This window comes from Sus scrofa, chromosome 15 (assembly GCF_054392235.1).
Source record: "Sus scrofa isolate SSC_HxYL_T2T_F1_AM1 chromosome 15, Sscrofa_HxYL_maternal_Yorkshire_Landrace_v2.0, whole genome shotgun sequence".
In the NCBI taxonomy this organism is placed as follows: domain Eukaryota; kingdom Metazoa; phylum Chordata; class Mammalia; order Artiodactyla; family Suidae; genus Sus; species Sus scrofa.
In genome coordinates, this window is record NC_139397.1 from 96,061,592 (window position 1) to 96,075,122 (window position 13,531).

Here is a 13,531-nt window from a genome sequence, read left to right on the forward strand (position 1 = left end):
CTAAAACCCGAACAGCTGCTGTTCTCCCCTTTGCTGGCTGGGGGAGAGGAGGAGGTGTGGCAGGGTAGTGGGGCGGAGGGCAGCAGGAACTAAAAATCCCCACTCTTCAGTAATGACTGGCTGTCTTTAAACAAAATAGCATTTCATTTCATGAAGCCAGACTAAAGGAGATTGCCTTATTGAAGAGAAGAAAACTCAAACAAACATGCAAGAAGAATCCAGGTCTTTAAAAAAAACAAAAGAGAATTGTACTGAAAAAAAATGCACAACATCCACCCAAAACATGCTTCAAACATATCAATTTTATTTTGGCCAATTCTCAAGTTAGATTGTTTTATAAAATTCACAACATCCTGTTCTTAAAATTCATATATTCTTTGGCTGTGTGAATACTCATAGTTGAGAATGCAAAATGAGGGATTTCCCATCGTGGCACAGTGTAAATGAACCCGACTAGAAACCATGAGGTTACTGGTTCAATCCCTGGCCGTGCTCAGTGGGTTAAGGATCTGGCATTGCTGTGAGCTGTGATATAGGCCAGCAGCTGCAGCTCTAATTCGACCCCTAGCCTGGGAACCTTCATAAGCCGCAGGTGCAGCCCTGAAAAGCAAAAAAAAAAAAAAAAAAAAAGAGAGAGAGAGAGAGAGAGAATACAAATTCATTCCAAAATTTGATTCCTGTTTGTTTCCAGGAAAAAAGGGTTTTTTTAAGCATACAGCTATAATAAAATATGTCAACTCTTGGCAGACAGAAAAGCCTTTAGAATTCTTGCTATAGACAATAAGACAAAAGTAGCTATTTTCATTTTTACAAAAAAATGGTTGAATATAATCCATAAAATATACCACACTAGTGCAAGTTTTAATTATACTTGCCATGTACAGTATACTTTGCCTTTAATGATTTTTTTGAAGCAAGTACACAACTTTAACGTCTGAATTGCTGTGTGTGTGTATATATACATACATATATATATATATATATATATGTAAAATATAGTGTGTGTGTGCCTGTGTGTATCCAGGCTCCACCAGAGACAATGTCCAAAAAGGAGCAACTTAATCCAGAAAATTCCTAACTTAATGTCAGTTGCACATGAAATGGTCAGAAATGAGATAAAAATAAACATGAAAACAAGAATATTTTTAAAACTCCATTCCATTAGGTAAGTAAATATGGGCTCAGGGGCAGAGGGCGGGTAGGGATCTTCAGGAATGGGAGTTTGCTAAAGCAGCTCAAATTATACATAGTTTGGAAGTCATACCCAAATAATGGACTCAAGTGAATCAGGGAAGAGCTCTGCTGTCCCCCTCAGCACACCAGCTCTTAGGCCATCTCCAGGTCAGTTCAGTCATAGTTACTGAGCATCTATATCATGCACTAAGAATTCAAACACAAATGAACCCTCTCCAATGTGCTCACCGTTTCCATATTCTCGTATCTTGAGATAGTCCTTTTCACTTGCTAGCCCTAATTACTTTATTTGCAGGAGTTTCAGGTTGAAGTAGCACATCCACTGCTGGTGCTGACCAAGTTAGCTCTATTACTTATGGAATCCACTCTCTAAATGTCCATATAGAAGACACCATACCAAGTTTTAGTTTTGTTTTAATGTGTGCTGTTTTGTTTGAGGAGAGCAAGAATGAGAAAATAGGAGTTCCCATCATGGCGCAGTGGTTAACGAATCCAACTAGGAACCATGGGGTTGCGGGTTCGATCCCTGCCCTTGCTCAGTGGGTTAAGGATCTGGCATTGCCATGAGCTGTGGTGTAGATCGCAGACGTGGCTCGGATCCCGCGTTGCTGTGGCTCTGGCGTAGGCTGGCAGCTACAGCTCCAATTAGACCCCTAGCCTGGGAACCTCCATATGCTGCGGGAGCGGTCCAAGAAATGGCAAAAAGACAAAAAAAAAAAAGAATGAGAAAATAAAAACTGAGAAACATGGCTTATCTTCAGTACTTACAAATGAGGGAGGCAGGTAATAACAAGAGGTCAGGAGACTACAAGCTACACGTAGCATGTAAAGTACAAAGGAACAAAAAGCAAATAACTGCTCAGGAAGGCGGCACAGAGAAGATGACAGAGCTGGTTCTTAAGAAATGAGAGTTGACAAGAACAGCATCATAGAAGATCACTGGGGGGAGTCTCTCAGAAGAATGAAATACCCGAAACACCTGTGGTGAGAGTGTGAGGGTGAATAGTGAGAGACAAAGCCAGAAATTAGATTTAGATTCTGAAGCACATGCTTACAAGCCACCTATGGAGTTGACCATACACAAATGAGCCTTAGAATAATTTTTTAAATTTGTGCTTTAGAAAGCTCCAATAGCAATGTAGACAATGGATTGAAAAAAAAAAATAGACAAAAGAGTCTATTGGAATTGCCTAAGTCTTAACAAAAGAGCTTTCTGGCCCTTTCCCTACTCAGTAATTCAAAAAATTTGAGGTTTGCAAATTTATTCACACTATACGAACTGCACTAAGACTACAGCAGTATTTCCCACTGTGTGTGTGTATACATGCACACATACTACCATTCAACAGATAATTGTGTCTTCTACAGGCCAGACACACATGCCGGGAATACAATAATAAGCAAAATCAGACACAGCCCCACCTTCAAGGAGTTCATGGTATGGTGCAAAAGATAACACTATAAAAGAGTTTCAAGGGGACTGTATGTGAGTCTGCCAAGTGTTCAGCTAGGAGAAGACTGCCCTGAAGAAGTAACACGAGTTATCACAAAAATATGAGAAAACTTAGTCAAGAGCCTGAGTCTATTTCTTTCAGCTAGCAAAGAAGAGGGCTCACAAGTAGTAGTGAAAAGGACAGGACTTAAAGATCCCAGGTTCCAATTCCATTTACAATACTCATAAACTAATTGACCTTGGGGAAGTAATTTAATCCCTGCTTGACCAGACTCCATCCCCTCACATGGCTTTCTGAGACTGTAAAGAGAATGTATATGAAAGTACCCAGAGCATAGTGCCTGACCAAGAGTAGATATTCAAAAAATGTTCATTTAATTCCTCACTTTCTTCATCCTTCAAAATCAGACTAAGATAGAAATACTTATTTTCACAAAAATAAATGATTTTTCCCAGTTTTCCTAAATCAAGTGCCAGAGATCTGGTAAAAGTCTTTGGCAGTTGAAAATCTGGCCTATTCTCCTATAACCCTGGAATAAAAACTTAAAAAACTAATTTATGAGGGAGTTTTTGAGAACTTTTTTTAATCTTCTCAGAGTTCTTCCAGATTCTATCCATTTTGCTGCCAAAGAAAAAAAGGAAGGCATAAATATTTTTTTAAAAAAAGAAAAAAAGATGCCTAAAACAGAAAAATCTAAGTTTTAAAAACTTCTTTTTTTTTTTTTTTTTTGGCTTTTTAGGGCCGCACCCATGGCATATGGAAGTTCCCAGGCTAGGGGTTGAATCAGAGCTGTAAGCTGCTGGCCCACGCCACAGCCACAGCAACGCCAGACCCAAGCCACATCTGCTACCTACACCACAGCTCACGGCAACACTGGGTCCTTAACCCACTGAGCAAGGCTAGGGATCGAACCCACATCCTCATGGATACTAGTCACGTTCATTACTGCTGAACCACAATGGGAAAGCCAAAAAAAAATTAATATAGAACTATATAAGTGGATAGTGTTTTCTTCTCCTAAAGTCTATGAGAAATATAAATTAACACATAATAGGACCTTTGGAGGAAAAATAATGGGAAATTAAATAGAATCTAAGTTTCATACAAAGGCAAACTGACAAAGGTAATTGGGAGGACATCTACTATCCAATAAAAGGCATTTTAAAATAGCATTAAAATAGAAAATGTAGTTGCTGAAGAGGAAAGAAACTAGGCTGAGACAAAGAAATAGCTTATAGGTACTATTTAATAAGGTTATAATCCCATACTCATTTTAATTTTATTCTTACGATTATATTCTAATAAATGTACTTTTCTTTTATATATATTTATCTAAACTCAGAGCCTGAATCTGTGGACATAAATCAAACACTTGCTCGTACGTTAAAGGAGTTCACCAGAATACTTATTAATCAGTCTCATTTACTTCCATCTCTTTTTTTTTTTTTTTGTCTTTTCAGGGCCGTACCTGCCACGTATAGAAGTCCCAGGCCAGGGGCTGAATCGGCCGGCCTACACCACAGCCACAGCAACGCGGGATCCTTAACCACTGAGCTAGGCCAGGGATCGAACCCAAAACCTCATGGTTCCTAGTCGGATTATTTCCACTGCACCACAGTGGGAACTCCCCATCTTTTTTTGTGTATAATAAAGGCAACTAACCAAAGGACCATGAAGAGGGACTGACTGGGGTTCCTGTTTTTAGCAGCTGTTCCTCTTCACCTCTGACCACTTGCTGTGTGATTATCTCAACAAGCTTTAAGAGGCAGAAATTGAAGCGCTACCAATGAACTGTTTAAAGACAAGACGCTAGTATTAAAACTGCTTTTGTACTAAGATTGCTTGAAGCAACAACAAAAATTTTTGTTTTATCTCCACATTTTACTTACTAACTTGCTAGAGTTAATCTATTTAGGTCTTTAATAATTTTGAAACAAGTCAAATTACAAACTGCAAGATTTAGCAGATCAATCCACAACCATCTCTATCTTGACCCACCTTTTTTTTGTCTTTTTAGGGCCATATCCACAGCATATGGAAGTTCCCAGGCTAGGGGTCGAATCTAAGCTGTAGCTGCTGGCCACAGCCTCAGCAAAGCCAGATCCAAGTCGCGTCTGCTACCTACACCACAGCTCATGGCAACGCCAGATCCTTAACCCACTGAACAAGGCCAGGGATCAAACCTGCGTCCTCATGGATACTAGTCAGATTCGTCTCCGCTGAGCCATGACGGGAACTCCTATCTTGGTCCATCTTTATATAAGTACTTTTATTATTCTCAGTAGCTCTTTGGGAGTTCGTTAACTCTACCTAAATATCTTCTATAATTTTTACAATGAATTGAAAATATACTATATACTAGCTTACATTATTTTCTTTCAATTTTATAAAGCAGCTCTGTTCTCCATAATTATTTCAAAATATCTACCATAGTTCCATAAATTATTCTCACTTAGGTCAACCCTTCCACTGATTTGCACGCAATCTAATAGGTAACATTGCAGAGTAATATTGGGAAGCAATATTATAAGGAAAAAAAATAAGAAAAAAGTTTTAAGACAAAGTAGTCATTGTCAGCTGGAAATAGAAGTAAACATGTTACATATTTTAAAACATCTTAAAATTCTAATACTAGTATTGACTGGCAGTATAAAATTGGTGATTTGATATAAAGCATTCTACATTACGATCTAAGATCTGAGTTCTGGCTTAGCTCAGGTGCTAGCTATCCATATGACTTCACATAAGTCATTTAGTTTCTCCAACATTCAATATACAATATTTAGTGAAAATCATTATATAATTAGAATCTCTTCCCTGTTCACAGAGCTATAGCTCTCCTGATTCAATTAGGTTTGCCAACAAAAGTGACTGTCTAATGTATATAATAAGAAAGTCCAATTTCAAGAATAAAAGGCATGGTTTAATAATAATGATTAGCAAAATTTCTAAACTTGGGTTCCAAGTGGAACTATTTCAATTAAATTCAGCAACTATTTACTGAGTGTCCCCACGTGTATTGAGTGGGAAGATATCCCAGGCAGAGGAAGAACATCAGGAGGCTGGGGTATTAGGAAAAACATTGCATATGCAAACCACAGAAGACAAGAGGATGGCTACATTGAGAGTGTGAGGGGACAAGGAGAGGAATGGAGGCAGTAGTTGTGGTAAGAAATGCCAGAAATAACTAGAAGCAAAATTATAAGGGTTATGTTTGTAGGCCACAGGGTATGTTTGGACCTCGTTCCAACAGCAATTAGGAATCATTAAAGGGTTTAAGCAATGCATGACACGATTTGTTTGTGAAAACTCAGGCTACAGTGCACAGAATAGCCATGGACAAGGCTGGAGACAAGAAAACCAGTTAAGAGGCAATTTTGAGATGAAGGAGGCTTGAATTAAAAGGCAATACAACAGCAAGAAGACGCAAGCCTTCTGAAGTCATTTGCCTGCATTCAATCCCAGATTTTCCACTTACCAAGTTGCTTACTCTCTACACCTGTTTTCTCCTCTATAAAGAAAAAAAAAATCCTCACAGGGTTGTTGCCAAAAAACAAATAAAATAATACTCATACAACAGTTGGCACATTGCCTGGCACACAGCAAGAAAGCAAATGTTTGTTATCATTAAGTAATATTAATGGATACAGAAACAAGAATTTAACTGAAAAACGTTTAGAAGACTGAAAGTGATAGTTAAGATACAGGAAAAGGGATGAGTGGACAGACTAGTTTTGGGCTTGAATAATGGCACTACTAGAAGACATGAGAAACACAGAAAGTTTGTAAGTTTTGAAGAAGAGAACTGTGTCCATTTTTTAATAAATTGATTGGGAGAGACGTTCCAGCAGGCAGGTGAATATATTGCCCTAAAGTGAAGGAAAGAGATCAAGGCTGGAGATCTGAGAATCAGAAAGACAGATGTTAATTAAATCCATGAGGGTTGATGAGAGCCTCTAGAGGGAGAATACATAGAGCTAAGAAATGCTGACAAGGTAGAAACTATGAAACAGCAACATTTAAAGGATGGGCAGGGGAAGGGAAGCCTGCAAAGGACACTGAAAGCGCCAGAGGAATAAGAAAACAATAGCATGAGAACTCTAAAGCCAAAAGAAAAAAAAAAAAAAAAAGTGTTTCAAGGGAGTACTCAATAATGTCAACACTGCCAAGCAAATTAAGAATGAGAGTTTTCCTACTGGATTTAGCAACAAAGTCATTCATTTACACAATAAATGTGTTAGGCATGTAAGGCCCTGGAGATACAGAAGTAGGTAAGACAAGAGGCTTGCACACACAGACTTTACCTTGTGAAGAAATACAGTAAACTAGTAAACAGATGAAGTACTTACACATTATGATAATAAAGATAAAGTGACAAGAGAAAAAGGCAGAGGCTGGTTTTAGGTACAGAGCTTGGGAGGGCATCTCTCTGACCAAAGAAGATTTAACCTGAGACCTAAAGTGGGAAAGGGTTTAGGTTCATCAGATAATTGTAGCCCAGAGGCTACAACATAATGTTGGAAGAGGGATGGAGAAAAAGCCAGACCATGTTTGTAGATTATGCTGAGGGTACGGTGAAAAAGTTTAGATGATGACCTGTTGAGCATTAGTAAGTAAGGAAGTTAAGATCACTCTAGCTAACAGCACTTAATAGTTTGCTTTTCCTCATTTACACTAATGTCTTAATAATCAGAAATAGGACATTTTGCCATTCTTTCAACCATTAGCTGTTTATTAAAATATCAGAATAGACTTTCTATTTTAAAGGGTACTATATGATTACAGCATGTTACCAGTTGCATTAATTTCACTAATCCCCCTTTTAATCTTCTAATTTCTTTCAAAAATATTTCTCATATCTGCTTGATTATATCATTAAGCTTTATTTCTGAGTTACTCCTCATTTTTCAATAACGTACATCAGAATTTGAATGTTTTATAACAAGAAGACTCAGCAAAGGTGTTACTAAAATGTAATGGGCAAATAATGCACCAAAAAAAATGTGATAGCGTTCATCAAAACATAAAATAGGTTATATTCTGTAGTATTCCACAGTTTCAGGTTCCTATTTCCTTAACCTATGCATTTATATACATGTATATGATAAAGAAAAGTTGATGCAGAAAACTTTGGCTTGATTCTGAACAGCTGATTTATATGTTCATATTGTTTTTTCATTTTCTTATCTGCAAGAGGAAGAATTTATAGTCCTTTCATATTTCACAAGGACATCAATAGTATAAAATGCTACCATTTAATAGATAATTAATATCTATTAATTATCAGACAGTGAGCTAGGCACACTACACAAATCATTTTTAATTGTGCCAATATCCCCCAAAGTAGGTATTATTCTTCCATTTTACAGAAGAAAAAAATAATCTCAGAGAAGTCAGGCAACTTGCCCAAGACTGCAGAGCTGGAATTTAAGCCTAGTCCTATACTCTTGAAAACTCTGGTCACTCATTATACCATGATGCCTGAGACTATTAAGACATTGGGTTCCTTAAAAATACCTATCAGATATAATATTAGATCATAAAGATGAATTTTAAATAATAAAAAATATTTTATCAAATTTTTAATGAACTGTACAACTTAGAAATACTTGCCATATACACCATGCCTATACATTCTTCCTTTTGGCGTAACAACTTGATTTCAATTTTTTTTAATAATAGATAAAAGGAAGGTAGAAAAGATAATAACATTGTACTTAAAGTCCAAGAATTATCACTCTGGGTCAAAAAAAATTTCCCAGTTGATGCTTAACACACATATTAAATCAAATGAACTACCAGTAAATAACTGCCTATTCTCACAAAACTATGTCTCTCAAAATTAAAAACTACAAATGGCCTAAGCGCTTCCCGAATCAGAAAAATCTAATCTCTGATTAGAACCTCTAAATGTCACTATTTCTCTGATTTTGAAAGGCAATAAGTCTGAATACAAAGATCATAATTTGCACTCAGCAGAATCTGCTGATTTGTTGAATTGTGAGCTCTTCCTCCTTAGACTTTTCGGGTAGCCAAGTCATCCTCAAGATACTGTCTGAAGAAGTCTAGATATTTAACAAAAGAAACTGCTACCAGATCATCTTTATTTTCCTTAGCAAAATACACACAAGAGCACAAAATTCACTTATAATATCATCATTATTTTACAAATATAAATAATGTTCAAAATTCAAGTGCAGTCAAATGCAAAGATATTTCCTATATGTTAATATGTAAACATAAGCTAATTATATACATCAGGTACCTCTGGCCCAGGTGCAAAATAAGACACATCCAAAAGTAACACTGCACTTGACAGTTCAACTGCATTCTTACTGAGAAAACCAATGCCTATATTGTTACTGCAATAACTTTCACACCTCTTAATATAAATGCCTAAATAAACATTTCACTCCCTGGCAAATATTTTAAGAGTTAAAATTCCATCCACTTTAATGATGAAGTATTAAAAATCTTAATTGTGTATCATTCCTTAAAACAAACACTATTAGAACTTATTCCTAACCAAAGTTCTTCCTATGTCAAAATGGATAGTATTTACAGGTCACAAATAGAAAACAAAACCTCTATCATATTTTTTACTTTTAGAATGGGAATAAATACCTAAAAGCTGTCTACACAGTGTGGAGTTTTGCACATTAAAAAGGGTTTTACTGTACTGATATCACTTACTTTTAATTTAAATACCCAGTAGACGTAACTTTGACATACTGAAATAGGCAATCTGAATTCAAATGATATCAAGCATGTCTTTGGGTGGGGGGAAGAAAGCACCACCTAAAAAAGCAATAACTGGCATCAACAAGACTACAAATATCAGTTGAAGGCACGTGGAAGCATTTACTACATTGTCAATGATTCTCCACTTAGTTCAGGATTAGGAATAGCATCAGCTCTCGATATTGGTGATTTGGATTCATTCATTGAGGTTTCCTCATTCTCGGTCTCTTCTGGCTTCTCCTCTGGTTCCTCTGTGCCAGATGCTTGTTCAATCACTTGGTTTGTCTGCTCTGTATCTAGTGTTTTGTCATCTGTTTGCTCTGTACAGGTATCTAGAACACCTTGTTCTTCAAAAGATTCTGAAAAGATAAGAGTTAAGACTTTAGGAATACCCAAATGTTGAAACTACTAAATAAGATAAGCATATGCATACATGGACTAAGAACCAGTAGAATGGTCTAATATTATCCTTAAAATCTTTAAAAGTATGTACTCAACTCCCTCATCCTACCATATTTGAATTGGTATTAATGAAGGAAAAAGAAAAAAAAAAAACCTTAGGGGAAACAAACCCATAAATATACCGGAAGACCCCAATATTTCATGAAATACACAAACTTTCATAATATTTAGGAACTTTCCTAAAGATGGATTTGAAAGTCGAATGTCCAAATATATCAAAGTCCCAACAGAATTATCTGCTATAAGACAAAAGCTTAGCAAACAAAGCAAATGCACTGACTCCCAGATTATGTTTCCTGAAGGAACTAGTCTCCCCTGCACCCAGGCTACCCTATGACCAATGTGCGAATGTGTACCTTGTTGTTGGGTGTGAACGAGTAGGTCTAGGTTGTGTGATCTCCCACACTGATTTACATCTCTATTATCCAAGGGAGGTCTAGATCCACCTTTTCCAAAGGCAAGGCAGGCCTTCCCTCATCCCTCTACTAGACAAGGCCTCAGGCTTTAAACTTCTGAGTCAGAAAAAGGAAAGGGTCTTTTGCCCCTTCCTCCATAGCAAAAGCCAAGTTAGGGTCTTGAAAATTTATTCCCTTTAAACTCTTTTTTGTGTTCCATTAAATTCAAATATCTTAATAACAATTTAATAATAATAATAATTTTAATTCTTTAAAGTTTAAAGAACAGGAGAGGGAAAGGAATGACAGGAGCAGAGAGCTTCGGCTTTGGGCCACCCAATTTCCAAATCAAAGAAAAACCTAACTCAGGTGTTTCTGTGTTTTGTTTTTGCAAAAAACAGCAACTAATATTATTATTAGGAGAAAATATGGTTAAACCACATCAGATAAACAAATAAGCAGACTTGCATACCCTCCCAGAAGATCCCTTCAACATACTACAAATGTTATTGATCCAAAAAATCTGGAGGAAAAGTCTATATTACTAAAAAGTTCTGGTTTAGTTCTTTATATAGTACAGGCCAGAATTTTGCAGAATAAAATTAATTAACAGTTTTGCAAAGAAATTATGTGCTATATACACACATGTTGACATGGTGGTCTTACAAATTCATGGTTTTGCCAAAGCAGTTATAATTAATACAAATTATCTATATCTCGTACACTCTATGCCAAAACTTGAAAAATAATTATCTCTTTAAATATATATTTAACACTGTAGTTTACAGAATTACAATGTCTTTCTCTTTTTTATATATACAGAACAAGAGGCCAAAATTGCATAGTTTAGGGATATCCAAGATAATGAGGTTCTACTGTATGAAAATTTCACATGCTCGCAAAAAAGTAGTGAGGAATGTTCACATGTCACAAAAATGCTATTTTTATCTTTAAAGGAACTTAAAATGGCACTGCTGCACCACTTGGAATCTTACAAAAATCCAAAGTAGAAAAGCAGTAGGTCATTTGAGTTGTGTTATTTGAATGTTCCAGTGCTCAAAGGAAAAGCAGAAAGTGAAATAAAACTCTAAGGACATGTACAGATCATTTCTGCTACAAGGGCAAGCAAGTTCTTCAGTGGAAAACTGCAGGAGTCACCAACCATTTGTAATTCTACCTTCAGAGAATTTATCCAGGGCAGAATCTTAAGAGTCATGGTTTTTCACAAGTCTCTGGCCATAGAGCAACACTTACTTGCCAAGAATTTTACAACTGGTTATAATTTAGTGAGCTTTCCAATAAAGTCACAAGAAATGAAAAAACAAAGCTTAGGATCCAGGACTCAACTCATCAATAAACATGTTAAGTGAGCATAGGCACACAGAGTTTGTCATATTCTATCTGACAGATTTCCTCAGTACTGAATTTAAACAGGACAGGTATCAAAGTTCATGATGTATCATATTAAAGCTTTGTGATATAACTATTTTCAGAAATAGACACATCCCTAGTCAAATGCAATTTAATTTAAAAATTCTGGGGTCTTTACAGATGGCCAGCAAACACATGAGAAAATGCTCAACATCGTTGATCATAAGAGAAATGCAAATCAAAACTACCATGAGATACCGCCTCACACCAGTCAGAATGGCCATCATTAATAAATCTACAAATAACAAGTGCTGGAGGGGTTGTGGAGAAAAGGGAACCCTCCTGCACTGTTGGTGGGAATGTTAACTGGTACAGCCACTATGGAGAACAGTTTGGAGATACCTTAGAAATCTATACATAGAACTTCCATACGACCCCACAATCCCACTCTTGGGCTTATATCCGGACAAAACTCTACTTAAAAGAGACACATGCACACGCATGTTCATTGCAGCACTATGCACAATAGCCAGGACATGGAAACAACCCAAATGTCCATCCACAGATGATTGGATTCGGAAGAGGTGGTATATATACACAATGGAATACTACTCAGCCATAAAAAAGAATGACATCATGCCATCTGCAGCAACATGGATGGAACTAGAGAATCTCATCCTGAGTGAAATGAGCCAGAAAGACAAAGACAAATACCATATGATATCACTTATAACTGGAATCTAATATCCAGCACAAATGAACATCTCCTCAGAAAAGAAAACCATGGACTTGGAGAAGAGACTTGTGGCTGCCTGATGGGAGGGGGAGGGAGTGGGAGGGATCAGGAGCTTGGGCTTATCAGACACAACTTAGAATAGATTTACAAGGAGATCCTGCTGAGTAGCATTGAGAACTATGTCTAGATATTCATGTTGCAACAGAAGAAAGGGTGGGGGAAAAAAAATGTAATGTATACATGTAAGGATAACTTGATCCCCTTGCTGTACAGTGGGAAAATAAAATAAAATAAAATAAAATAAAATTCTGGGGTCTTAAATAAGCAGTTAATACAAAGAGAAGAACTATAATACTTAGTTTTTAAAAATGTCTATATAGGAGAACTCTAAGAAATACCATAAGCTGTCATAATTAGAAAATAGCATTATATACAAAATTTGCTCATCAATACTGTATTGTATTTCAGAGAATATACAGAAGACTAAAAACTGATAAAATGATGAGTAGGGTTTGAAAACAATCAAAAATCCTACTAATGACGATTTTCTTCCCCTGGGTTAATTTGTAGAACAGTAATTTTAGTAGCAGTAACACTACTAAAAAACTAGTATGTGTCATGATGCCTATAATGCAAACATCAGCCAGTCTAAATGACACAGACATGCAACGTTTGGATGCCAGTGCCATTTTGTGAGAGGTCATCTCAACAAACCATACGTGAACTAGGTGTGCAAGATTAACAGAGAATTGTATATTAGTTTAATAACTAAACCACAGAGCTTTCTAGGATTATTAAATATATTCCAAAAGTCCTTACTTTATGGGTATCATTTGCCTATTCTAATAAAGACAGAAAATTTTTTCTGTGAAGTTGTTTAAATTAGCTTGGTAGTATAAAATACATTACAAAAGATGTCAATATTTGGGCATAAAATACTGAAAGAGAAACTAGCCTTTGTGTTCACACTAATTAAATAGGCCTACTTACACTCCCCTGTGCAGCACCAGTTTAAGACTAAAACTGACACAAATTTACCAGAATGACCTAATTCCATCTGTATGAAAATTTTAAATCATCTTTGACATTTGTAATGCCAAGAAAACAATATATCAGAATGTGATAAAACAAAAACCACCCATGGAACTTGTTCCTTTCCCTTCTCCTGCCCCTGCCCC

The 13,531-nt window shown here is 36.4% G+C and overlaps 1 protein-coding gene across 9 annotated transcripts in view; it reads right to left on the minus strand.

Annotated features, from left to right (window-relative positions):
* Positions 1–7,359: 7,359 nt before the first annotated feature.
* LNPK (lunapark, ER junction formation factor) overlaps positions 7,360–13,531 on the minus strand; it is an 83,684-nt gene continuing 77,512 nt past the window's right edge. For 7 of the 9 annotated variants that reach the window (XR_014828798.1, XR_014828799.1, XM_021074605.2 and 4 more), the window contains one exon: positions 7,360–9,748. Coding sequence is in view for 5 of the 9 variants with exons in the window: in XM_021074605.2 (XP_020930264.2) it covers positions 9,513–9,748 (236 nt within the window). In the remaining 4 variants the exon portion in view is untranslated. The remainder of the gene's footprint in view (positions 9,749–13,531) is intronic. The other 2 variants (XR_014828796.1, XR_014828797.1) reach the window with 1 other exon arrangement.